Genomic DNA, 25,150 nt, shown 5'->3' on the forward strand with positions numbered 1-25,150 from the left:
ACATGTTGCACGTTCTTCAGTTGCACGATCTTTTCCGAAGTAAACTTCAGATTGACCGTACCAGCACCAAGTACAGCATCATGCGTGCCATTTCCCATGAACAGGGAGGAACCTCGCCCGACCTGATAAGATGAAAACAAAGAGATGTCAGCACACACATGAATATTAGCTCTTGTGTCAACCCACCAATCAGGCGAGAGTCAAACTAAAAGGACTGTAGGTAAATAATTACTATACCTCGATCCTCCAGGCTCACTAATGACCATGTTTGCTGTCTTCTTTGGCTTGTCCTTGCGGTCTGGGCACTCCTTTGTCCAGTGCTCATTGGACCCGCAGACATAACAGCCACCCTTTTCTTTGCTCTTCTTCTTAAAGGTTGTAGCTTTGGGCTTGATGAAATTCTTGATTTTCTTCTTCTTGTGAGCTGCATGAGGGTTCTTCCTTTGCACTAGGTTGGCGCCGGAGCCTCCCTCATCATGCATTTTCTTGCCACGTGTGTCTTTTGCCCTCGCATTCTCATCCACACCAAGAGTGGCAATGAGGTCAGTCACACTGAACTCCTGCCTCCTGCGCTTTAGAAAAGTGGCAAAACCAGACCAAGTAGATGGCAGCTTAGCCATGATACCGCCGACCACAAACTTGTCGGGTAGCACACACTCCATGTTCGAGAGTTCCTTTGCCAGCATATGTATCTCATGAGCCTACTCTACAACAGATCGGTCATCGACCATCTTGTAGTCATAGAGCTGCTCCATCTTATATAGCTCAATGCCAGCATCGGCAACCCCGAACTTGGCCTCAAATGCATTCCACATGTCCTTGCCCGTAGGCATGTCCATGTACACCTGCAGCATGCTCTCTACCAGGACACTGAGAAGAGCCCCCCTGAACAGGTTATCTGCCTCATCAAACCTCCTTTCTTCCTCAGCCGAGAGGGGAGGTTCGATGCACTTTCCCCTGACCACGTGCTCACAGTGCATAGCAGTGAACCATAACGTAGCCCGCCTATGCTAGATCTTGTAATTTGCCCCACCATCTTGCAGGGGCGGCGATTTCAGTGACGCAACAAAGCTTGCACTTGAAAATGACCTATCAAGTTTTTGGATTGTTGAATATCTAACCATTTTGCAACATGCTTTAATCCATAAAAACGATGTAATAGATACTAACATGAACATGAGCATCTCAACATAAGCATAAGCATTCTCTACTGTACTACTGAAGAAAATAACAAGTAGCATAGTACTAATCAAATGCTTAAACAGAGAAGATATCAGTTTATACCTTTGGGTGGACTCAGTACCGATGCCCGCGGTATGAGCTCCACCAGAACCGCTTTCAGTGTCGGTGCCGGCAGCCGCGCCCGCAGCAGTTCTCCTCGTCTGCGCCATGGCAGCGACGGTTGGGGAAGTGGCATTTGTCGGCGAAGAGCGGAAGGAGCAGTCGCGCCTGAAGGGGCGCTCCCCAAAAACTTGATCGCCCGCCTACCCGTGCAGGTACGCTGACGGACGGAGTTCCGGAGGCCTGCTCGCCGGAGTCCTCTGTGCGCGCAGAGAGCTCCGGCCGGAGATGCAGAAGCTTAGCGCAAGTATGAGAAGGGTGGAAGAAGTGGAGAGACCCTCCAGACATGGGCGCCCCCTTTTTAACCATGTTCCAGAACTTCCCGTTACTCCCTGTCGGGGGGATGAACCTGGACAGGGTGGTTGGGAGTTAGGAGTTGGCGGCTAGGGTTTTCCAGGGACTGCTGGCAGCTAAGGTTTTTGGCTGTTGGGCTGAGCGCCAAAACTTGGACCATCCACCATGGCCCGGCCGCGCATGTGGATCTCCATGTCTCCCTTCAACTTCTCTTATGTGAGTATCTCACAACTCGCTATTTAAGTTGAATACTTTATTAGTGTTAACACAATGTGGTACTAATCTCTTTTCCACTTAGCAACAATTGTGGGCCTTTGAAGTTCTTTGATTAATAGACTAATGGTGGGCCAAGCCCAATTAGTCCAACACATCACACTATAGTAGTGACCAAAATCGCAGTCAGTATGCTCCCCTGATGACAGCATGCATAAATAAGTTAAACTTTTTTTCTCAGAAATGAAATCGCAGCCAATGGCTGTGATATACGTGTCTTCCTTTGTTTGGAGGGAAAAGCAAGTGTGGAGGGAGCTGATACTATACAGAAGAAAGAACCGTGTGGCCATGATAAAAAAAACAAGAACAAGAAAGCCGTGTGGCTGTTCCATTGTTGACTAAACACGGTCGGGCCGCCCAGGGACTAAAATGCGAGCGCTTGCTAATTACTATATTGCCCATACCGTTTGTTTATCATTTCAAACCCTTGGAGCTGGCGTTTCTGCATCTCAGACCATCAGAAGACGACCTTTTCCTTGGTCCGAAGGAGTTGTCTGTCACTCGTGTGCACGCAGCCTTCGCAGTTCACCAGGCGCACTAGTCACCTAAGGGGCATGATGTAATTAAACTGTAATGGAGGATTAATCCGGTATTTGTGGCAATAGGGACAGGGAGGAGGGATCGAAGGAGGCATTGGTGCCGTGTGGTTCTGGACTAGTTAAGTTGCCGGCGGCCATCCTCGTCTGCGAGAACAAGCTAGCCTCTCCGCGCCGTCTCCCCGATCCCCACGGCGAGCGAGGATGTCTCTTTCGGTTCTTCGCCCGGTCGGTGTTGCTCTCGATGGCGCCGTCGTCGCACGGGTCGAAGTGAAACCCTTCCCCTCCGCCACGGCCTCCATGGAAGCTCTAGCGCGCGCCCTGTGCGCCATCGAGTCAGGGTATGAAGCCATCCCCTTCTCTTGCTCGATCAATTCTTACCTAGTCTCATGTGGTAAAGTACAGGGTTACCGTAAAGCAACTTTCTGCCTACTATTGAGTGACAGCAGGGTGAGTTTGTTATTTACTTTGCAACACTCCCATGTTCGAATGTCAAATCCAGCATCCTTTCAGTTTAGCCTGCTAACTGCCTTAATTGCCAAATTTGAAGTTTTCCCCTTCCGATGCTTCAAAGTTGTTTGCAAATTCGGTAGGATTCAGGGATGCATTGGTTTGGAAAATTCACTTTTTCGATTTCCTTCTTTAGATAAGAGAGCATTACTTGTCTATGATTGAGAACTAAATAGGTACTAATTAATAACTACTCCCCCTCCAATTTTAAATATATGGCTTTAGGAAGCTTAATTAGTTTTATGTTGTCCTCACATCATATATTTAAAATAATCAACGGATGTAAATAGAAAGAAACTAGCCCATTAGGATCAAAGGCCATGTTTTGCTCTCCCTTTAGGATATATCAAAAAAGAAACAAGACACCAGTCACTACTACAGAATAGGCCTTTGTTCCAGGCCATTTGTCCCGGTTGCCTTTAGGCTCGGGACAATAGGTGGCTTTTGTCCCGGGTCCAAATGCTAGCCGGGCCAGCGGGGGAGACAGGGGCCTTTTGTCCCGGTTGGAGGTACCAACCCGGACAAAAGGTCCCTCTTTTGTCCCTGTTGGTGGCTCCACCCGGGACAAAAGGCCCAACCATTTTATCCCGGTTGGTGGTACCAACCCAGATAAAAGGACCCTTTTGTCCCGGTTGGTGTTACCAACCCGGATAAAAGACCCCTCCACGTGATAGTTCAAAAGAGAGTTATTCTTTACTGAGTCACATGTACTACTTAGGTGAGTTGGTAAGGAAGTCATGCGCTAGGCAATAAGTCTTGGGTTCGAATCCCGCAGGACGCAAAGATTTTTTAGCGTGAGGGACCTTTTGTCCCGGTTCTACCACTCGGGACAAAAGCCTCCAGGGGCTTTTGTCCCGGCGGCAGAATCCCGGTTCCAAAACCGGGACAAATAGCCCTTTGGAACCGGGACAAATGGCCCAATCTGTAGTAGTGAGTTCAACTCAAATGAAACTTGGCATCAGAAGCCATTGACAGATTTGGGACTAGAACATTATTAAACCATTGCAGCATATTTTTCAAAAAATTTCCTACCTTAATCTTGGCTCTAACAAAGTTTGTGTAGAGAGGTACCTTCCATTTCAACATGAATGACAATACAAAAGATACATTAATCCAGCGTGGTTATATGTTTTGGCTGCTTGTTTATTTTATTCTTGACGTATTGGACGAATTTGACATTGAATTTTTACAGGTTTGTTTGACTTAATGTGAACTGCATACACCATTTTTCGATACTTATTGAAAATTTTCAACATGTTGAATTTTCTAGTTGGGTGCTAGCAAAATCCATAGATGTATGAAAAATAATTCACACTCATCTAGGGACAAATTTCTTTCCTATATATTGCCATTTGGTACTTTCCAAGCTATACCAGCGTAAACAAGCATCCCCTGCCTTTGAGGCACACCCAATTTACTATGCATATCAAAGATTCAAGGAATCACCAGTTGACTTAGAATATGGTCCTGTTCTCAGTTGTTTTTATACAATACCAGAAGAAGTAGACAAGAAGTAGAAAATTTGTGATTACACATTTCTCCTAGGATCTTGGCAACCTCTGTTTCAGATACAGACCTAGATTCTTATAACTATCTAGGATCGAAGCCCCATCAAGATATGAAAGCAATCGTACGTACCTGTCTCATGTGGCATTATCCTTAATAACCTTTCCTCTTTAAGTTTATTGTAAGGGATGCATCATTGTTACTTATGATATCTACCTTTTTCCAAAATAGGTAATGAGCACCCAATACCGCCACTGAAACCTAGCTTAGCATTTTAGCCAAGGCATGATGGCTCTCCTCTATGTAACAAACACAAAAGAACCATCTGATCCCACCACCAACATATCAACCATTTCTACCTTTCCAAAAATAGGTGATGAGCAGCTCCTTGTCAATTCGACCTACAACACCTCCATATCGATCATGGCATGGCATCCATCTTCACCATCTATTAGCTAGTAATTCCCCTCGATCATCACCACCAATCACAGAACACTATAAAGATAAATGAATGCAGATGCATATTTGGTAAGTCTTTTGTTTAAGTAAATCTCAGAGAAACCATGGGTACCTGTCCCATTGTAACATAAAACTACATGTTCTAAAACCTTTTTCATAGAACCACAAGTACTGAATGGTCCAGGCAACATAAAACCAAACTTTTTTTAAATTTCTCATCTCATTGCGAAACGAAGAACAAATTGATTTATTTGTCCCTCCCGCGTTGCAACAATGTCATGCAGCATATCGTATGATAGCTTTGTTTTATGCGAGCATGCATGGAGGAAAAATGTTCACATTGTCACATCTAGCAATTACTTGAAACCCTGATCCCTATCAATTTAACCTACTCATTAGTCATGTCTACCGAGGGATGGGGATTCAACCTGATTAATTAGCTTATGTTTGTATCTATATGAGGAAAACAAGCAAAAAAAACTGTGGTTTCATGTTATATCGACTAACTACATCTAATTTTTTGAAACAAATCTTTTCCTTATACATTTGCACACACACACACACACACACACACACACACACACACACACACACACACACACACACACACACCTTTGGTTTTATGAAATTTTGTTTGCTCTATTTGTTTTTATGTTACATGTTCCATATAGTGTGTGTAATGGTCAAAGTCGCATACAAATGATATACTTGTCACACCTACCAAGAACATGAAATCCATGATTGTTTGAAATGAAGCATTTTGATAAAACACTTCAAAAGCACAAGTACCTAATGTGAGAGATGGCACAAAGCTAGGTTTCGATGATGACAGCCCCATGTTAAAATTACATCCAAAACTCCTAGGAATCTAAACATTATTCTGGGATAAAAGTTTCATAGAATACATTACTTTGATCCAAAAGGAACACATAGGCCATATTCTTGTAGGATTGGAATCCTAAAATATTACATGGTTTTTTCTCCAAAAGCAGGCTTAGTGGTTGTTTGATTCCTAGACCGGGATGTCTGCTGCAATAACAAATCGATTGAGTATTTTTGTTTTTTGAAAGACCTATTAGTACATTATTGACGGCTTATATTATAAGAATATGAGATTACATGCGCAAGGCGTGCAGCTTTTTTTCTGGCCATCTTTCTTTACTGAAACCTGGTCGCGCTCGCGGCCAGGGAGAGGGGCCACGTCGGCTCCGAAAACATCGGCCGTCGGATCGCGATCCGATGGTCAGGAATAGATAGGGACGTAAATTTTACAAAAAAAACCCCGAGCTTTGTTAAAATGAACATGGAGTCCATCAATTTAATGGAAAACCCCTCGGACTTCATGGAGCCTTACTTTACAAAAAAAACCCTAACTTTTAGTAATCGTGCCGTACTCCGTGAATTTTGTAAAAAAAAACCCTGGACTTTGTCAAAATGATTCTGAAGTCCATCAATTTTATGAAAAACCCTTTGAACTTTTCAGTAATCGACCGGTACTCCGTTGACGCCAAATTTACCAAATAACCCCTGCAGTCTACCAATTTTACGAAAATCCCCCCAGACTTTTTGCAGTTCAATTTTTTAAAATAAACCTGAACTAGAGGGCATATTTCTGCGTGGCAACGCCGCGCAAGGAGAGGGGCCACGTCGGCTCCGAAAACATCGGCCGTCGGATCGCGATCCGACGGTCAGGAATAGATAGGGACGTAAATTTTACAAAAAAACCCCGAGCTTTGTCAAAATGAACATGGAGTCCATCAATTTAATGGAAAACCCCTCGGACTTCATGGAGCCTTACTTTACAAAAAAAACCCTGAACTTTTAGTAATCGTGCCGTACTCCGTGAATTTTGTAAAAAAAACCCTGGACTTTGTCAAAATGATTCTGAAGTCCATCAATTTTATGAAAAACCCCTTTAACTTTTCAGTAATCGACCGGTACTCCGTCGACGCCAAATTTACCAAATAACCCCCGCAGTCTACCAATTTTACGAAAATCCCCCTGGACTTTTTGTAGTTCAATTTTTTAAAATAAACCTGAACTGGAGGGCATATTTCTGCGCGGCAACGCCGCGCAATGTTCTAGTGCAAACTGCAAAGCGGAGACAACAGTCCTAGGCGCTCATTACTTGCCATGTTGTGTAGCAATTAGAACAGAAAGTGACTTGGCCCCCGCCAGGAACCAAGTCCTGGCCTCATTGGAAAGAACACTAACTACACCCCTCTAGGGAGTTTTTCCCTCTGTTGAAGAACATGCCCTCTCCCCTTCCAGATGCTCCATAGCACCGATGAAGCTAGTCTGTGTATTCCTTTTGAGTTAGGCTGGCTTGGAGGGGTCGATCAGGGCAGTGAACCATTCCAACACCGACCACCGGCTATTTCAAATTGTTTAGCTGGAGGCGGGTGGCAAATTACCTGCTATAACCAGTTGTGTATTACTTTGTGCAGAGGAAATTATTATGTGGCCACTGAGGAAAATATTCTTTGTTTCTGGGAAGTTTGATCCTCCTGTGCTCATATATTTAATTTTTTTTGTTTAGTACTCCCTCTATCCTAACATAAATGCAATTCTAGAGTTTGGGTGCGAAGATTAATGCTAGCGGGAAATTACATATATACCCCTATAAATATGTAATCATTGCATCTTGGAAGTAGAGAAAGTAGAAAAAGACAACTAGAGCTAGGTTGTCCTATTCATATATGTGTATTTATTTTGGGATAAATTTTGAACTCTAGAATTGCGTTTATATTGAGACGGAGGGAGTAGTGGTTTATTTGTTTCATTGATCTAATTATCCGTTCGGTTCCATCACTTGTGCAGAGGAAATCCTGATGACGTGCCAGCTGAAGACGGCGGTGCCCAGCGGGGCGCCTCGACCGTGCGTGGCAACATCTTTATGTTGGTTCCTGGAAGAGGACCCAATGACTATCGGTTTATCCTGGATAGCGGAGCATCTGTGCATGCCACACCACGGTACTACCTCCTCAAAGACCTGGTAGCGGTTGCACCGGGCCAGACAGTTCGTGCAGCCAACGGGAAGGATATACCAATCCGCGGCCGTGGGCGCGTGTCTCTCGAGAACTTCATCGCTCTGGAGGACGTCGACTACATCCCCGGCCTCGCCGCCAACGTCGTCTCGGTTTCCAAGCTGGCCGACCTCGACTACGAGGTGAAGTTCAGGGGTGCTGAGTGCTTCGTCAGGGACAACACGGCTGGTGGCGCCCTGGTCGGGAGGGGCCGCCGCGTTGGCGGAGTGTACGTGCTGGATTACCTCTTGGTCCCGCCCGGCAGGGTAGCTGCTGCCGCGCCCCAGGAACCAGCGGCGAACTGAGAGTGAAAGACAGGGAGATGAAGCTGACGACCGGACTTCTTGGAATAAATAGACTACCTGGTTGTCACAAGGATACACGTCTCTGTTATGTCTGTTGCGTGATTGGACCAAGAGAACTGCAAACCATTATTCTCGGTGCATATTCAGTGCGCTGCATTGGCCTGTGTTGGCAAACCTGTCCAAGAACTCTGAATGGTACAACTAGCTTGGCATACCAATAATAACTCTATCATCATGAGCACTACACAGATCAATAGGTACAAACTCAGATGGCACAGCACAAGAATACAAATTAAGCTACTAGCTAGTGAACTTGTTGCAAGGGTAACCACTGCCCACCTATCTCTTGAATTTTTGTTTTTTGATTGAGGTACCTCTAGGCTCGACTTCTTGTTTCTCTCGGTGTATTGGGTTTTTTAGATATATATACGTAGGCAAAGTCTCCCATTACAATGTTAACTACACTACGGGCTGAAGAGATATAGTTGATTCCAACTGGTCTGTACTATTGTCCGTTATTGTTACTAAAACATTTAAATGTAAATATTATTATACTACCATTCCTTAATACATACTAATTAACTGCACGAAATGATGAAGTTATAGATTCCATTTTTGCAATGATAACAGTAATTCCCATTATGAGAACGAATAAGCCAGTTCTGAAGCCAATTATAAAACTCTCTTGGCGAGGATTACTGTTTAAACTAACTATGCATGTTTAAGAAATGTAATTAACGAGACTCAGTAATTATTCATATAGTAAGTAACTAATCTCGTATGATATTTTGTAGATATTTACTTCATGGGAAACATTGCATCAATCATTTAGAAAACTCCACATACACCACATATACAACCTTATTTTCAGCGTGCATATGGCCATTATTTTTATGTGGAAGCCAAGTCGTTTGGAGTGACATTCATGTGACAGTTTAGTATATATTAATAAGGAATCTGTCGTTATAGACACGTACATACACTACCGGAAACCTCCAGTATGCCGTGTGCCCACGGCTTTGCCGTGTGCCAGTATATAGAGCACACGGCAAACTTCTAGCACACGGCAAACGTGATGTTTGCTGTGTGTCCGAGCAAAAAACTCACGGCAAAGATTCAACACACGGCAAAGAAGCATTATTTGACGTGTGTCTATTTTTTAACACACGGCAAAAATTTTACACACGGCAAAGAAGCAATATTTGCCGTGTGCCTAATTTTTTGCACACGGCAAAACCTTTACACACGGCAATTTTTTTTAAAAAAGTAGATTCTGCACTCCCAATTTTTTCTGCTATACATATACAGTGTATTGTACTCCTTGTTAAATTTTGGTATATTTATCTTTTTTTTGCTATATTTAGTTATTTGATTTCATTAATCAGATTTTTGGGGTTAAACTGGAAGTGTTTTGAATAGTGGAGTATAATGGATAGAAAAATGATTTTCATGGTAAGGAGTTCAAGGTGATGGCATAAGCCTGAAACAGAAGTAGATTTCGAAGATCTTGGTCGCGAATCATGCTAAGAACTGTTTGAACGAATCGTTCTAAAATTCCATTAAAAGCAAACAAATTCAGAAAATTATGAAATTTGTCATGGTATCATGATTTCATGCATGTAGATTGTGGTAAAATTTTGGGAACATTTTGCAAAAGTTTTAACGTACGCTTGTTAGAAATCGAAACATCTCCAAAGAAGATCCGTGAAATTGAGACGGAATCGTTTACATTTGAACAGAACGTTACGAACGAATTGGCGTTTTACTTTTAATCTTTTTGTTTGTGCAAAACAAAACATAGGTTCTTTGATGCCAAAGTTCGGTTAATTTTGAGATCAGTGGTATAATTATAATTTTTTTGTAATTAAACAATATCATGTCATATCTATTGATCTTGAGCTATCACTGCATAAAATAATAGGTTTGTTGTGTATAATTACTAAACATTAATTGTTGAGTAAATTTTGCAAGGTATTTGAAGTATATGCAATAAAATTTAGTTAAACAGTAGGCAAACTGAATGAAAATATAAATTGAAAAGAAAAAATATTTGCCCCGTGCTTGGCCCTCGGCACACGGCAAACACGGGCCTTTGCCGTGTGCATGGCCGGCGGCACACGGCAAACACAGCCGTGCCGCGCCGCCCGCCGGCCACGCCCCGCCCGCCCGCCGGGCAAGCCCCGGCCGCCCGCCACGGCTCGCCGCACGCCTCGGCCGCCCGCCACGCGTCGCCGCGTGCCCTGCCGCCACGCAGTGCCGCCGGCCCCGCACGTTTGCCGTGGGCCAGATCGGCGGCACATGGCAAACACTTGCCACATCATCAATCCAAGGCATGAAAATGAAGCTCTCCCATTGGTTCAAAAATTGTGTGCCGGATCATCCCCCTCTCTCCCAAGTCAAGGCCGCCGGCCCTCCTCCTCCTCCTCTCTCTCTCTCTCTGCGTCGTCCTCAACGACGGCCATATGGGCGGCGGCGGCGGCGTCGGCATCGGACCCTAGGCCGGCGAGAGCTCCTCCTCCCCGGCCACCTCCCTCCCCGGCCCTCTCCGTCCATCTCCCTCTCGGGGCTCCTCTCCTCCCCCTTCGCTCACACCTCACCGGAATAAATCGACCGGTGAGGAGGGGCGGCGGGGCGAGGAGCGGCGGCCGCGGCCAGCTAGCTTGCAGGAGCAGAGCAGCTCGCGGCGGCGGCACGGCAGGGCGACAGCGGGGCGACGGCGGCGCGGCGGTGCGTGAGAGGAAGTGGAGCAGCAGCGGCGTGCAAGCCGGGGTCTGGGCGGCGGCAGTGCATCGGACGGGAACCAAGCGGCGCGGAGCTGCCGGTGGCGCGCAAGGCGGGGTCCGGGCGGCGGCAGCACGTCGGACGGGGGTAGCGGCGCGGCGACCGCGGAGCCGATGGCGGCGCGCAGATCGGGACCGAGCGGTGCAATGGTGGCTGCGCAGGCGGCGACGCGGCCAGGGTGCGTGCTCCGGCGCCGGCAGGCGGCGCGGCGGCTGTGGGCCATGAGGGATTTTTTTTATTTTTCCAAAAATAATTTGCCGTGTGCCACGTTGGCAGGGCACACGGCAAACTTTGCCTCCACGTCACCTTTTCAGCGGCCCGCTTTTTTTGCCGTGGGCCAAGATTTGCACACGGCAAATGCTTTACCGTGTGCCCGATACAAGGCACACGGCAAAGGCCGCTTTTGCCGGAGGCTGAATGCCGTGTGCTCTTTGCCGTGTGCGGCACACGGCAAAACCTTTGCTGTGTGCATATAGGTGGTTTGCCGTGTGCTTTGGCACATGGCAAAGAGGCGGTTTCCGGTAGTGATAGTGGAATATTCGGTTGGTGGGACAGAAAGAACTGTAGACATAAGATACAAAAAATATCCTTATTTGTTTGGGTGGTGCGCATGATATTTAATTTAAATGGCATTTCAACTGGAATTTATTGAGTCAAGTTCTAACAGTTCCAAACATAATGAGTTTGTATTTGCACACTCATCTACTTGCTTGTACATTGGTTTGAAACAGATTATCAGCTTTATTGCATCTTTATCATGCAGCCAAATGATTTACTAAGAGGGTAAACAAGTACTAGGAATCCTTCTCTAATTAATAAGCAGGATTAAGGCTAGAATAATCCTCCAGCATCATGTACTGTCCTCCCAGTCCTTTCTTTTAAGCAGGGGAATTTAATTTGGAGAGTGTGACAAGGGAAAAGTTAACCTAGCCCTGGCCTCCTCCCTTTATTGGGCGCGAGGAAAGAGAAGATGTCGGCCGCTCGCCCTTAACAAAACCCCTCGCTGAGACAAAAAGTACTGATATTGTATTCGGTGATTTTCTAGCTCGACGAGATTTACGGCACACACACATACTATATATATATACATATATATATTATTATTACTTTGCCCTTTTTCTTTTCAATCGTGGATCCAATTAAGGCTTGGCCCCACCATCAAAGAGACGGGTAGTATGTACTACAAAACTTAAGGTACAAAAAACATTGCCTGATCAAGTAGTAGTAGCTTTCTCATTTCAAAAACAACCATTTCTTCCCATCAACTTCTTTCTCGTTTTGGTCTCTTTTTGTGATCTGCTATCATTTAGTACCGGTTGGTGTTATGACCCGGTATTAAACGGCTCCAAGGGCCTCCCAACCATTTAGTACCGGGCTGTAACACCACCCGGTACTAAATGCCACCATTTAGTACCGGGTAGTGTTATGGCCCGGTACTAAATGGTCATGGTCCGGTACTAAATGGTTTGTCCTGTTTACATCAAAAGGATAGCATCTTCTATCCACTCACATGTGCTGTGTGGGTGGGATGTTAGAGGAGACTACACGCGAGGCCACAGATCACAAGTTCGAACCCCGATGCATGCACAGTTATCCCAATGTATTTTTTCTAAAGAATGGTACATTTAGTACCGGACGCTGCGACCGGTACTAAACGGCGGCATGCGCTCGGTACTAATGGAGCTTTTTCTTGTAGTATGGTTTGTACTATTGTCTGCTGTTGTTACTAAAACATTTAAATGTAAATAGTATTATACTACCGTTCCTTGCAATGCATACTAATCAATTGCATGAAATAATGAAGTTAAAGATTCCATTTTTTGCATGAAATAATGAAGTTAAAGATTCCATTTTTTTGCAAGAATAACAATAATTCCCATTACGATAACGAATAAACCAGTTCTGAAGCCAATTAAAAAAACTCCCTTGGCGAGGATTACTATTTAAACCTATAGACAACTACGCGTGTTTAAGGAATGTATAACGACTAAGCAATTATCCATATATAGTAAGTAATTAGTATCGCATGATATTTCATAGATATTTACTTCATGGGAAACATTGCATCAGTCATTTAGAAAACTCCACACCATACATATTCGACCTTATTTTCAGCGAGCATATGGCCATTATTTTTATGTGGCAGCCAAGTCATTTGGAGAGTGACATTATTCATGTGACAGTTTAGTATATATTAATTAATACAGAGTCTGTCGTTACCACCCACCCACGCGCTGCGAGCTCTCCTCGAGATGCCGGCCGCTTCCGCCCGGCCGCCCACCGTAGCTTGGCACCATTGCAATAGCTAACCCCGGCTTGGGCCAGGCCACCCGACCTGACGCCAAAACAGGGGCGCCCAAAAGTCATGATCCATGATCCATCACGTCACATGTTTCTCACACAACCCTGTTCGGCTGTGGCCTGGCTACTGGTCGGACGGGTCCATTGCTCACAACTACATAGTGGAGTATTCGGTTGGTGGGACAGAAAGAAACTGTAGACATAAGATACAAAAAGATCCTTCTTTGTTTGGGTGGTGCGCATCATAATATTTAATTTAGATGGCATTCAATAGGAATTTGAGAGTCAGTTCTAACAGTTCTAAACACAATGAGTTTGTATAGGGACAATCATCTAGTATTAGTTTGAAACAGATGATCAGATTTATTGCATCTTTAGTAGCCAAATGACTTAAGAAGGTAACCAGGTAGTACAAGGAAGCGATCCTTCTCTAATTAAGAAGGATTAAGGCTAGAATTCTCCAGCCTCATGTACTGTCCTCCTAGGCCTTCCACAGTGGGTAGCTTCACTAGTGATGCTTGAAATGTCATGTCACGAGTGGTGCCTGTTTTGCTTGCAGGCCGTAGTGTGTAGCATCACTCACTTCCTATATCTGGAAACCAAATAGAATTAAAAATTCCAAACTCATCTCTTCTCTCCTTCCCTCCAAACACATGAAGTATACTTTAATAAGCAAGCATCGGTGCATGTTCTTTCACCGAAGCCAGAAATTAAAATTTTTATCAGGCATCGGGTGCCGCAGTGTTGGAGCAATGGTAAGAGTGATGCCCAAAATGCAAGAAGTGCTTTCAAGCATCACTTTAGCACTACACTGTGGAGGGCCTAACCCCTTTTAAACAGGGGAATATGGAGAGTGTGACAAGGGGAAAGCTAATAACCAAGGCCTGGCCTCCTCCCTTATTGGTCGAGGAGAGAGAAGATGTCGGCCACTAGCCCCTTAACAAAACCCCCTCACAGAGACAAAAAGTGCTGATATAATTTTCTACCTCGACGAGATTTACGTCACAAATTATCATTTTGCCCCTTTTCGTTTCTTTTCAGTCGTGGGCCCAATTAAGGCTTGGCCCCACCATCAAAGAGACGGGAATTTATGGTACAAAAAGTTGCCTTTCTGTTTTCAAAAACAACCATTTCTTCCCATCAACTTCTTCCTCGTTTTTTCTCTCATTTCATTCCTTCTTTCACTGCCATGATCCCAGTAGACAGTATTCGAGGCTATCAGATGCATCTGAAAATTTTTATCTTGTAAAGACATTTCTTTTAGTGATCTGCCTACAAATGTTTACTATACATATAATCTTATTGTTTATGTACTGTATTTAACAACTAATTTTACTACACGTATTGATCATTATTCTTGTGATACTTTTTCATTTAGAGTTTCAGCGACAGATATTATAGAAGTCCTGGCACGTTTGCATTCAATCCGGATCGAAGACATTGTTCAGCTTATTACGAAATTAACGATCACTAGCACATTATTGTGTGATGCTTTATTCCTGTTAACGATCACTAGCACATTCAATCCGGATCGGAGTATATATTCGAGTTGCCGTACATGTGATTATACTATTACCTTTGCAGCATCCGACATGGCACGATAACACATGCATGCATGGTTATTTGTTTGAATTCGCGGACGAATAGGCGTTAGGCAGTCTACTCATCATGCAGCAAAGGTAGTGGTCCTTGACTTGATTCTCAGCCTCATATCAGCTTTAGTCTGCCTCGACAAGCGAGACCTTGTTTGTTCTTAGCGGGGCGGCTATAAACCACACAGGAAACCCGTGGGATAGATGCATTCTCGCCGTTGTTGCTATAAGAGCAGGTATTATAACTGGTGAAAAGTGGACTAAATCTAAAATGTAAGAGAGAGAAAGTAGGAGAGAGAATAAACCGGGCGAGTTGTGAGGCGCCGTCGCAAGCAGGCGACGTGCAGCGACCCCCACCATTCACCAGATTTTTATTGGCTACAGCTGACGGAACGCATTAAAGAATGGCGGGTCTCATCACCATCTCTCCACCCTTTTGCGTGAGCTGGCGTTTTCTCGTCGCCGGCGGAAGGCGAAATCATAAAACTTGCTCTAACTACTACCACTACCGGAAACCGCGAGTTCGCCGTGTGCCTCAATGTTTGCCGTGTGCTTTTCTTCGGGCACACGGTGAACAGAACTTTTGCCGTGTGCCGAGAACTAAACACACGGCGAACAGAAAGCACACGGCGAATCGAGACTTCGTCGTGTGCACCAGGCCCGACACACGGCGAATCAAGACTTCGCCGTGTGCCCATCAGACAGCCCACGGCGAAATGGGCTCCACATTAACGGCCGTTCGCTGCAGCCCAACGCCGTCAGCATTCGCCGTGTGCCCACAGCCCAGCACACGGCGAACCTTCATCTTTGTCGTGTGCCTTGGGGTAGCACACGGCGAAGTCATGGCCCCGTTAAACCGATCCCAACGGCCGTGGACGTCGTCGCCTTTGCCGTGTGCTGGAGTTAGGCACACGGCAAACGTAAGGGTTTGCCGTGTGTTGCTTCTAGGCACACGGCAAAGAAGAATGTTCGCCGTGTGCTGAGCCTTTTGCACACGACAAAATAAAAGGAACTGGTCGAATCCTCTAAGCAAGGCCATGAATACAAATATTATGGATAATCGTTTACAAATTATATGAAATCGAAACGTGAACTAAAAATTATGAAAATTGTCATGAACTCATGTCATCATATATCGAGTCTCTAGTAAAAATTTGGTTGGATTATTCACTTGTTTCACAAACGCTGCTTATAAACTGCTGTTTCTCCGCAAAAGATCCATATACCTTGAAAGGTTTTAGTTACGTGTGTATGTGTAACGATTTGTAAGTAATAATTTGGATTCTAAACTATTTCTATGAGTAACACACCACATAATAGTAGTTTATGTGCAATCATGATATTTTTCTGAATTTGTTTGCCCTTTTTTGATTTTTTAGTACTATTAGAATTAAAGTGGAAATATTCAAATTGAGATATACATGCATAAAAAAATACAAAATTTTGAAATAAGCACTTCATATGATATGTTTATTTAATTTAATAATACTTTGCAATGTATATTTCGTTAAATTTAGTGAAACATGTTTGGAAAACAAAATGTGGACAAAATAAATTAGGTTTGCCGTGTGTCATAACCTAGGCACACGGCATATCAGCATAACCTAGGCACACGGCAAATCGCTGATATTGCGTGTAATTTCTAATTTTGTAAAAGAATCATTTGAAATTGAAAATTAAAAAAAATGTTCGCCGTGTGCCCTGTATATGGCACACGGCAAAATAGTGTCTTCGCCGTGTGCCCAGGTCCAGGGCACACGGCGACCTCCTAAATTCGCCGTGTGTCCTAGATCTGGCACACAGTGAACTGTTCGTCGTGTGTCCTGCATCTGGCACACGGCAAACTTTGCAACACTTAGCCGCTCTCGCCACCGCTGGAGAGTATTTTGGATAGAAAATTATATTGCCTGTGATGATATATGCTATATATATTGACCTTGAGCTTGAGCATGAGTGTTAGTCGAAGCGTGTTATTTCTGTTCTATGGATATGCTTATCATGGTTGTCATGAAACCATGTGACACATCCATGCCCAAGCAACAACTCTGGTACGATGATGTTAAGATTGGGCTGGATGTGTCGCATTTATTTTTTTTTCTCTTTATAAGATCGTTTTGTATATATGTGCTGATTGGTTTACTATTTTTAATTGCAAGTGATTGAAGAAAGATGCCGGGCGGCGGACTTCAACGATCGGTCGCCTCACTGTACAGAAGAATGATGCCACACTCGATGCTGGTGAGGGCTCCGATAGGGGTTCCGAGTTGGGGCGAGGCAAGGGTCAAGGGAAGGGTGGACCCAAGAGGGGTGGAGGGAAGGGTGGAGGCAGGAGGCGTTGAAAGCCTTCGCCTGTACCGCCGTCTGAGGAGGAGGAGGAGGAGCCTGCCCAGGACCAGGAGCAGGAGCGGGAGGAGGAGGAGTGGCAGGCGCACGCGCAGGAGGAGGAGGGGGAGTTGTCTGAGGAGGAGGACATGGCCGAGGATACCTCTACGACGGCTGTCTGGTTGCGAGGTCCCTCGCGACTCCCAGATAGGCCGATACCTGTTGACATGTTATTACTACCTTTTCATTTCCTAACTCGAAAATCAAGGTACAAACTAATATTTTATCTTAATCACTTTTGCAGGAGTTGGATTGTCCTCAGTGGCGGTGCTCACAAACACAAGGTCAACGGCATCCTGGGTCTTTTGTGCAGGGAGCACTTCCCAGGCCTGGTCCACTATCAAGGATGGTACGAGCCGGCCTGGACGTGGGAACACTACATCGCCGCCAACAACGATCAGTTGGATCGGAGCGGCAGAGCCTTTGAGAACAAGGCGGAGCGGGTAAAGGGCGAGCTCTGGGTAAGTTTTTCCCGGCAAAAAATGGTGAATACATCACATTTATTGAACATTTTGTTAATGATGACATGATCCATCGTCTTTATATGCAGGATTTTTACAGGTGTGATGAGGGATACGAGGAGCGGGCGGCGATTGTGGCTCACAATCGATGCGTTAAACTCATGAAGGACATGCATTATGAGGCGCAAGTCCAGTGCGTCATCAACTATTGTGCACATTTCCTAAAGCAGAAGATCGGGAAGTCTGAGGCGAGGGATTTGAAGCTGACCCGAGAGGAATATTTACAGGTAAGTTTAAATTTATTATAAGATAAAAAACATCGTTAAATGTCTCTTTTCTTACATGTCATGCATTTGATCACGTGTAGGTTCCTGCGTGGTCGTGTCGTAATGACACCGTGTGCTGGGAGCGCATAGTGGACAAGTGGTTCGACCCCGAGTGGCAGGCTTTGCACGACAATGGCCGGCAACGGCGATTGCTGATGCCAGGTCCAGCGCACCATCAAGGCAGCCTCAACAACGACGAGTACAGGGCTAGATGGGTACACAATACACAGACTCATTTCTCTAATCTAACATTCAATTCAGCATAATTTGTAATCAACTTCTTCCTTTTTCGCAGTCGTCCTCACATGAAGGCCAGGAGTGCAACCCGTTCGTGGGATGGGCTCTGGCCCGCAAGGGCAAGGCGACATCCAACGTCACCTACAACCCTGACGACCCGCCCTCGGCGTACAGCAACCCGTCCGTCCACAGTCGTATCCAGGTGTACACAGAGATGGGAAGACAGGTCAATGGGCCAGACTGGGATCCGAGCTCCCAGCCCTTTGATGGAGAAGTCATTATGAGGGTGGGAGGAGGCAAGAAACATGGGCGCTACTACATTGGCGATGGCCTTGTAGACACGGCCAGCACTCTCACCCTCTCCCAGATTCGAGCGAGGAGCACGGCCATAAGCCCACGGCTGTCCGCGTCGCAGCTCCAAGTTTAGGAACTTCAGGTTATTTCTTATTTATTCATAGTTCATTCGTTTTGTACATGTATTTGCTTTGCATTGTAACATTGTCATGAACTATTGTAGCACCGAATACAAGCGCAACAGGCGGCGTACGAGACAGCACTGGCCGAAGAGAGGAGGATACGACAAGAGAACGAGCAGAAGCAGGCGGCCGAGATGGCCCAGATGTACAACTACATTCAAAGTCTTTCTATCCAAATGGGTAATCCCATCCCAGCCATGCAATTCCCTGTGGCTCCTCCTCCTACTACTCCTCCGGTGAGTATCTTGAAAATCCTTTAGTTTTTTTTTGAAGTATTAGATACTTAGAGAACTTTAGACTTAGAGATTGTGACTTACATTACTCACTTAACGATTTAGGGGACCTACATCTGATCCTTTGTGCTCTATTTATTGGCAAAATAAGTAAGCGAAATGGAAAGCGTTTGCAATAGCGCTAGTGTGTCTAAATTTCAATTTGGAGTTTTCATTTGGATATCCGAGTTCGAAGAAAATTTAAAGTAGGTTCCATTTTGAAAAAAATTACTGGCTAAACTATCCCAAACTACATATAGAAATGTTGAAATTGATTTGTAAATAAAGTCATTGGCGAAGGTTTCTTCATAGAAGAGGTTCATGGATTCGTTTGCGGTAATTTGGTCGATCTAGTAATGCAAATCAAATTCGAAACTGAAGTTTCAAGCTCGAATTACAAGATGCATTATCATATGAATTCGAAATCAGGTATTTCAATGAAAGTTTGAACTTCTGTTCTGTTTGTCCCAATGCATTTCAGTAAACGAGTGTAGCATATCTCCTCTCATGAATTATAACTTGAGAACTTGGTTTTTGTCTCACCTGTAATTTACTGTCTTACTTTTTTTGCAGAATCTATCGGCGGCATCGAATACGCCAGAATTGTCGCCGGGCATCTCACCGACGCTCCCACAGCAGTTGTTCCCGCCTCAGTTCGGCGGCGCCCCACCGTTCGACGACCCACCACAGCCATAAACTTGTTTATTTCAATATTTATGGACTTGTGAACTTCTGGATATATATTTGTGAACTTCTGGATATTTTGTGAACTTGCAGGACTTTGCATTGGACTTCTGTATGTGTTTGATGTTATTTGTGGCTAGTTGTGATATATAATGTCTGTGATGTTTGTTATGATATGTAATGCCTGTGATATATATGTTGTGATATGGAGTCTTTTTTACGTGAAAAACTAAAAAAATAGGATTTGTTTGGTCACTTTGCCGTGTGCCGGGGACTAGGCACACGGCAAAGTGACCATTTGGCGAGCCCTGAACACCAAGTTCGCCGTGTGCCAAGCCAGGGGCACACGACGAACCTAAATACTTTGCCGTGTGCCAAAGCCAAGGGGCACACGGCGAACCTAAATACTTTGCCGTGTGCCAAAGCCAAGGGCACACGGCAAAGTGGGAAATTTCGTCATGTGCCTGATTCCTGGCACACGGCGAAGTTCTCCGTCACGCCGTTAGGCCGGCGGTGTCACGACGTCTGGCCTTTTTTTTGCCGTGTGCCCTTGGATACATTCACCGTGTGTGCGACAGATAACACACGGCAAACTAGGCCTCTGCCGTGACTGGCGCTGCCGTCGGGGGTTCACCGTCGGCTACTGACGGCGAAGACTTACTAGGCTTCGCCGTGTGCTTGGGGCACACGGCGAATTAGAAAATTCCGGTAGTGTACCGGCCGCAGGCTGCAGCTAGCCTGCGTAGCTCTGCATCCGGGAACCGCTCTCCGGCGTACGGACGCGACCAAATGGTGGGTGGGTGGGCGGCCACCGTGTTGATATATCTAGTCGAGGCACGCTTCGACTACTACTTTCTGTTAGTCTATCTACAGTGCACACATACTAGGTACTAGTAGTAGATCATTTTAATTTCAAACAATATGGTTTAATTTGGGTAGGTACGGCATACGCGGTCATGTGATTTACAGTTGATAACTAATAACCTTAGGCACGTCATTTACTTTTTGTTGATGTTCTAGACCTTTGATGGATGTTTGATACGCATTTGATTTTATGCTTAGGGCTCATGCATTATTCTCATTTAATTTGTTGATTTGCCTACGTGTGCGTATAGGAAATTATTAGATTTGCATACAATATAATTAACAACATATTAATATGCTGATTAGTTTAATTTGGTATGGAAGCAGATTAGTACCAGACGCATACACATGTTCTATACAGCTGAGTCAACGGAGGCTGATGCAGTGCTGTGCCGTGCGGCACCTGCTCGCTCGTGTGGACACTACTAGAAAATATGCCAAAGGTATAGATATCGGTTCATCTTCGTATCGATATTTTTGGGGTAAATGAAATCTATGGATGAGCCTTAGGTACCAGTTGGTAATACCAAATGGTACCTAAGACTCTCCATAGGTACCAAGTGGTAATTTTTACATTAGTATCAGGTGGTACCTCCAACCGGTACCTTAGGCTTATCTATGGGTTACTTGAAAAGTAAAATATTTCCTTCTCAATGAGATGGTAAAGGAACAACGCGTGAGGCAAAAGGTCGCAGGTTGGAATCCCAGCCAATGAATATTTTGCGCGAATATTTTAGTACTGGGTGGAACCTTGACGCGGTACCTAAGAGAGCCTTAGGCACCGGTTACTTTACCCGGTGCCCAAGATAAAGGCCAAAGGTCCCGATTTCGGGGTACCGGCTCAAAATCCGGTACCTAAGGCCCTTACTAACTGGTAGCTAAGGCCTTTTTTCTAGTAGTGGGACCTATTGGATACTGGTCACACTCATCTGGATAGTTGTGGGAAATAAGTTGCCCGAATGGTATAGTCTTGTAGAAAAAATTGTAATTGTTAATAGGAACAAATTAATGTTGCAGCTTTTGTAGTAATGAGAAAAATATTAACCAGATTTCCTTTTTTGCTAAAACTCTGTGCTTTCTGACAGAATACTGTATGATGTGCACAACAAAAAACACAGAATAAATATACAGACCTCATTTTACTCTCCGATAAGCAATTCTTTGAAAAAACACTAAGCAAATTAGATCATATACAAACGAATTTTAACCCATCTAATAAATATACAGACCTCATTTTTACTCTCCGATAAGCAATTCTTTGAAAAGCACTAAGCAAATTAGATAATATACAAACGCATTTTAACCCATCTAAATTGCCGACACTTTTGTACTGATCAAATTAAAAGATTAGAGCTATTACAACTGCTACCAAGCTAGTCTCATGAATCAAAATCGAGGTTGCATTGAGCTACAACTAACTACTGTCGATTACAATCTGATGAACTGAGGGCCACCAAACACCACGCTTAAGAGCATGTTATGGTGCTGATTCAATGAGGAAACTTGCGGGCAGAAAAAAGGCACATCAGGTTTCAACAAACACCAAGCTCAAGAGCATGTTATAGTGCTGATTCCATGAGAAAACTTGCAGGCAGAAAAAAGGCACATCAGGTTTCAGGTCCGAACATTGTTTTGTATGGCTGAAACGAATAGCAAGTGCAGTTAGTATTAGAACTAAAATATCAGGAATGCTGAATACCTCCGGTAACAAACATTATTTGTTCTATATAACCTAATTCATGCTCTTATTTTTGCTAATACACAAACACATTATTTTCTAAATTTCTGGTCATAATATTACCTAATTCAGAACCATATTATTGCCTAAAACAATTACATAATTTGCCTTACTAGAACAACATTATTACCAATGAAGTACATATTTATCGCAAGAAATGTACTTAGCTTGCTCTCACTGCATATGCACTTGTTTACTTGAGTTGGTTCATATGCGCATCATATCTTCTTTATGCATTGTACTTAACTCACCTGCAGGTTGGGGACCTACAATGTAAAAACCAAAAAATAGAGAAATTAGAGAAGAAAGAATGTTGTAAAAGTTGCCCAACGATTTGCATTGTATTTCCTTGACCATTGATTTGCCTGCTGAACAGTACATCATTGTTAGATGATTCATATTTAGTTGTTTTTGTTGCATGCAAAAAAAAACTCTCATGTAGCTGTTGCTGTCTAATCAGATTTGTGACTTGTTGAATGATTGCGCAGGGGATATAGAAGATTAAAAATGGATTTAATCGAGCTCCTACCAGAATTTGGTTATGATTTCCTAGATGAATAAGATGCAAATCCACCCTATTTACACTCAGAAATAGTTGGAGATGGAGCAATACATGATATTGAGCATGTTCCAAATCAAGAGACAGTTGCAGTTTTTGATGATGTAGTTTCTGGTGACAACAATTTAGCTAATATCGGTAAATAATCTAGTTGAAAGCACCCTAGGATATGTAGGCAAAATGATGATAACACACCAGGTTTAGCAATTGTAGAAGAGATTTGGTCAACAACTCTACTGTCGTACACTGGGCAAAACACCTAAGCTGCTTGCATGTAACATAAAAAATGCTAAGGCATGAAACATAAACTGCTTTAGCTAGTTTAGCATAAGCTCCTATCTAAAACCACAAAAGTGCTTAGCTGGTAAGATTAATTTGCATAATGATTTAGCATAAGTTGTATACATGAAAATCCAAATAACTAGTAGAAATACTTGAAAAATGCTATAATCAGAATGCAAAAAAATGCTAAAGTAAAATAAATAAGTTGCTTGATGATTCAGTGATAGTTGCCAACAGAATGAATCTGAGAGGGTATATTGCCTACTGATTACTGATTATCTAACAAAATGAATCCTCTAACTATTGGTTCAGTTGCACCACTGATTTTATGTAAGCAAGCTCTAGCACCAAAACAACAAAGCATAAAATTAATAAGTAGAAATGGTAGAGCTCCCCATAGTCGCGCGAGCTCCATCGCCGGAGCTCGCCGCTCCTCATGGTGCAGCGCCTTTTTGAACATTGCTTGTCATTGTAACCAGGTATGGTTATTTGAATAGCATTAACCAGGTTCTCAAGTGAATCACAAATGTGTTGTCTGCACTCTGCAGCTATACATAATTAAAAAAGATATACTATGTGGCCATTAGTTTTGCTACTCCATCTAAATTGCAGCTGTTAAATCACTACTAGAATCTAGCAGAAATAACCGTTCAGCTAAACAATTTCACGGGTAAAAAAGCTAAACAAAAAGAACAACAGAGCATTCAGTTATCTAGCTCTTGCTTTGGCTATCATTCAGTTAAGCTACTCATTTGTTCAGGTGAAAAAAGGCATGTCTAAAAATCAACACACTAGCTCTTAAGCTCCTGAACTTAGTTATCTATCCTCTACTGTATTTAATGAAACAAGAATATATAATGGTACTATATCTAGAGGCCCCTTTTCTTTGCAGTCATCTAGGGCCGTGTTTGGATGTGGAGGGGTAAATTTGCCCCAAGGCAAATGTTTTATTCCAATCATTTTCCCTCAACAATTTTACCCCATAAAGATGTTTGGATTAGGGGCAAATATGGTTGGAGAATAGCATTTAATTGGTCATTTTACCCCCATTTGACACCTAAAGAGGGGTAAAGGAAAAAGGAGGGGTAAAACATTTACCTCAACAAGTTTTACCTCATGTTTGGATGTTTGAGGTAAAAAGTAGATACTTTTACCCCTTTTACCCCTTTTACCTCTCCATCCAAACAGGGCCTAGGTACTACAGTTCAAAAAAGCTCTTCGCACTGTACTTGTAGTTCTGGACTTAAGAAAAATGATTTGAGAAGCTTCCATCATGTCGATTGACTGACCGAAGCCAAAAAAAAAATCTAGCAACTAGGTATGATGTTCTTTATACTGAATCTAGCAACCAGGTATGAATTCTCCCCACCCCCTACTGCCATTTGCAAAATACATGGGTCTCACTGCAGAATCATGCATACAAACATAGAAAAAAATGAGGTCATCCTAGAAATAGTATGTGTTCATTCATCAATAAATTTGCACCCCCTCCCCCACACCCCCAATTTCCCTGCGCATGACTTGAGACCTCCGTGAGTGAGATCTGCTCGTCCAAATTAAATTCACATGAATGAAGCATGCCAAATCAAGCTAACAGACAAAGCAATTAGGTTTCCTCACGGTGCATCCGAGAGAACAGTCGCACTAAAATAACGAATTGAAGATGCTGCATCTCAAGTTCTCAACTCAACTAGCCTTACCTGAGCGACAGCTACGGCGGGGCCGCAACCAGCAAGGGCACCGATGCCAGGCGAGGGAGTTGGCCCGATCTGCTACGGGAAGGTGACGACGACGCCCGGAGGTCGGGAAGGAGGAGGGAGGAGTGCGCCGTAGCAGCAACTGAGGATCCGAGATCTGCAGCTTCCAGTGCCCTCTCCCAAGATCAACGGATGAAATCGCTGGATTCTGGAAGCGCATGCAAATGACTTCTGCCAAAACAAAAGGT

General features: G+C 44.0%; 3 protein-coding genes across 3 annotated transcripts; all 3 read left to right on the forward strand.

Annotated features, from left to right (window-relative positions):
* The first annotated feature begins 2,517 nt into the window (after positions 1-2,517).
* Positions 2,518-8,807, forward strand: LOC120644122. The gene is made up of 2 exons (XM_039920682.1): positions 2,518-2,785; positions 7,740-8,807. Exons 1-2 carry the CDS (start codon positions 2,649-2,651, stop codon positions 8,248-8,250), a joined length of 648 nt encoding a protein of 215 aa, XP_039776616.1. The 5' UTR covers positions 2,518-2,648; the 3' UTR covers positions 8,251-8,807.
* An 8,588-nt stretch (positions 8,808-17,395) lies between these two features.
* Positions 17,396-18,075, forward strand: LOC120645527. The gene is made up of 3 exons (XM_039922311.1): positions 17,396-17,427; positions 17,551-17,767; positions 17,857-18,075. Exons 1-3 carry the CDS (start codon positions 17,396-17,398, stop codon positions 18,073-18,075), a joined length of 468 nt encoding a protein of 155 aa, XP_039778245.1.
* A 793-nt stretch (positions 18,076-18,868) lies between these two features.
* LOC120646203 (formin-1-like) lies at positions 18,869-19,805 on the forward strand. Its single transcript, XM_039922887.1, has 2 exons — positions 18,869-19,042; positions 19,652-19,805. Exons 1-2 carry the CDS (start codon positions 18,941-18,943, stop codon positions 19,772-19,774), a joined length of 225 nt encoding a protein of 74 aa, XP_039778821.1. The 5' UTR covers positions 18,869-18,940; the 3' UTR covers positions 19,775-19,805.
* Positions 19,806-25,150: the final 5,345 nt, after the last annotated feature.

The sequence above is a fragment of the Panicum virgatum genome, chromosome 8K (genome assembly GCF_016808335.1).
Source record: "Panicum virgatum strain AP13 chromosome 8K, P.virgatum_v5, whole genome shotgun sequence".
NCBI lineage: Eukaryota > Viridiplantae > Streptophyta > Magnoliopsida > Poales > Poaceae > Panicum > Panicum virgatum.

Excerpts from the sequence above, each read along its gene's own strand:
- LOC120644122 (XM_039920682.1), top strand. The coding sequence starts at position 2,649 with ATGTCTCTTTCGGTTCTTCGCCCGGTCGGTGTTGCTCTCGATGGCGCC. Across the intron at positions 2,786-7,739 it reads CTGTGCGCCATCGAGTCAGG|AGGAAATCCTGATGACGTGC; the intron begins GTATGAAGCCAT and ends TCACTTGTGCAG.
- LOC120645527 (XM_039922311.1), top strand. The coding sequence starts at position 17,396 with ATGGCCGAGGATACCTCTACGACGGCTGTCTG. Across the intron at positions 17,428-17,550 it reads ACCTCTACGACGGCTGTCTG|GAGTTGGATTGTCCTCAGTG; the intron begins GTTGCGAGGTCC and ends TCACTTTTGCAG. Across the intron at positions 17,768-17,856 it reads GGGTAAAGGGCGAGCTCTGG|GATTTTTACAGGTGTGATGA; the intron begins GTAAGTTTTTCC and ends CTTTATATGCAG.
- LOC120646203 (XM_039922887.1), top strand. The coding sequence starts at position 18,941 with ATGGCCCAGATGTACAACTACATTCAAAGTCTTTCTATCCAAATGGGT. Across the intron at positions 19,043-19,651 it reads CTCCTCCTACTACTCCTCCG|AATCTATCGGCGGCATCGAA; the intron begins GTGAGTATCTTG and ends CTTTTTTTGCAG.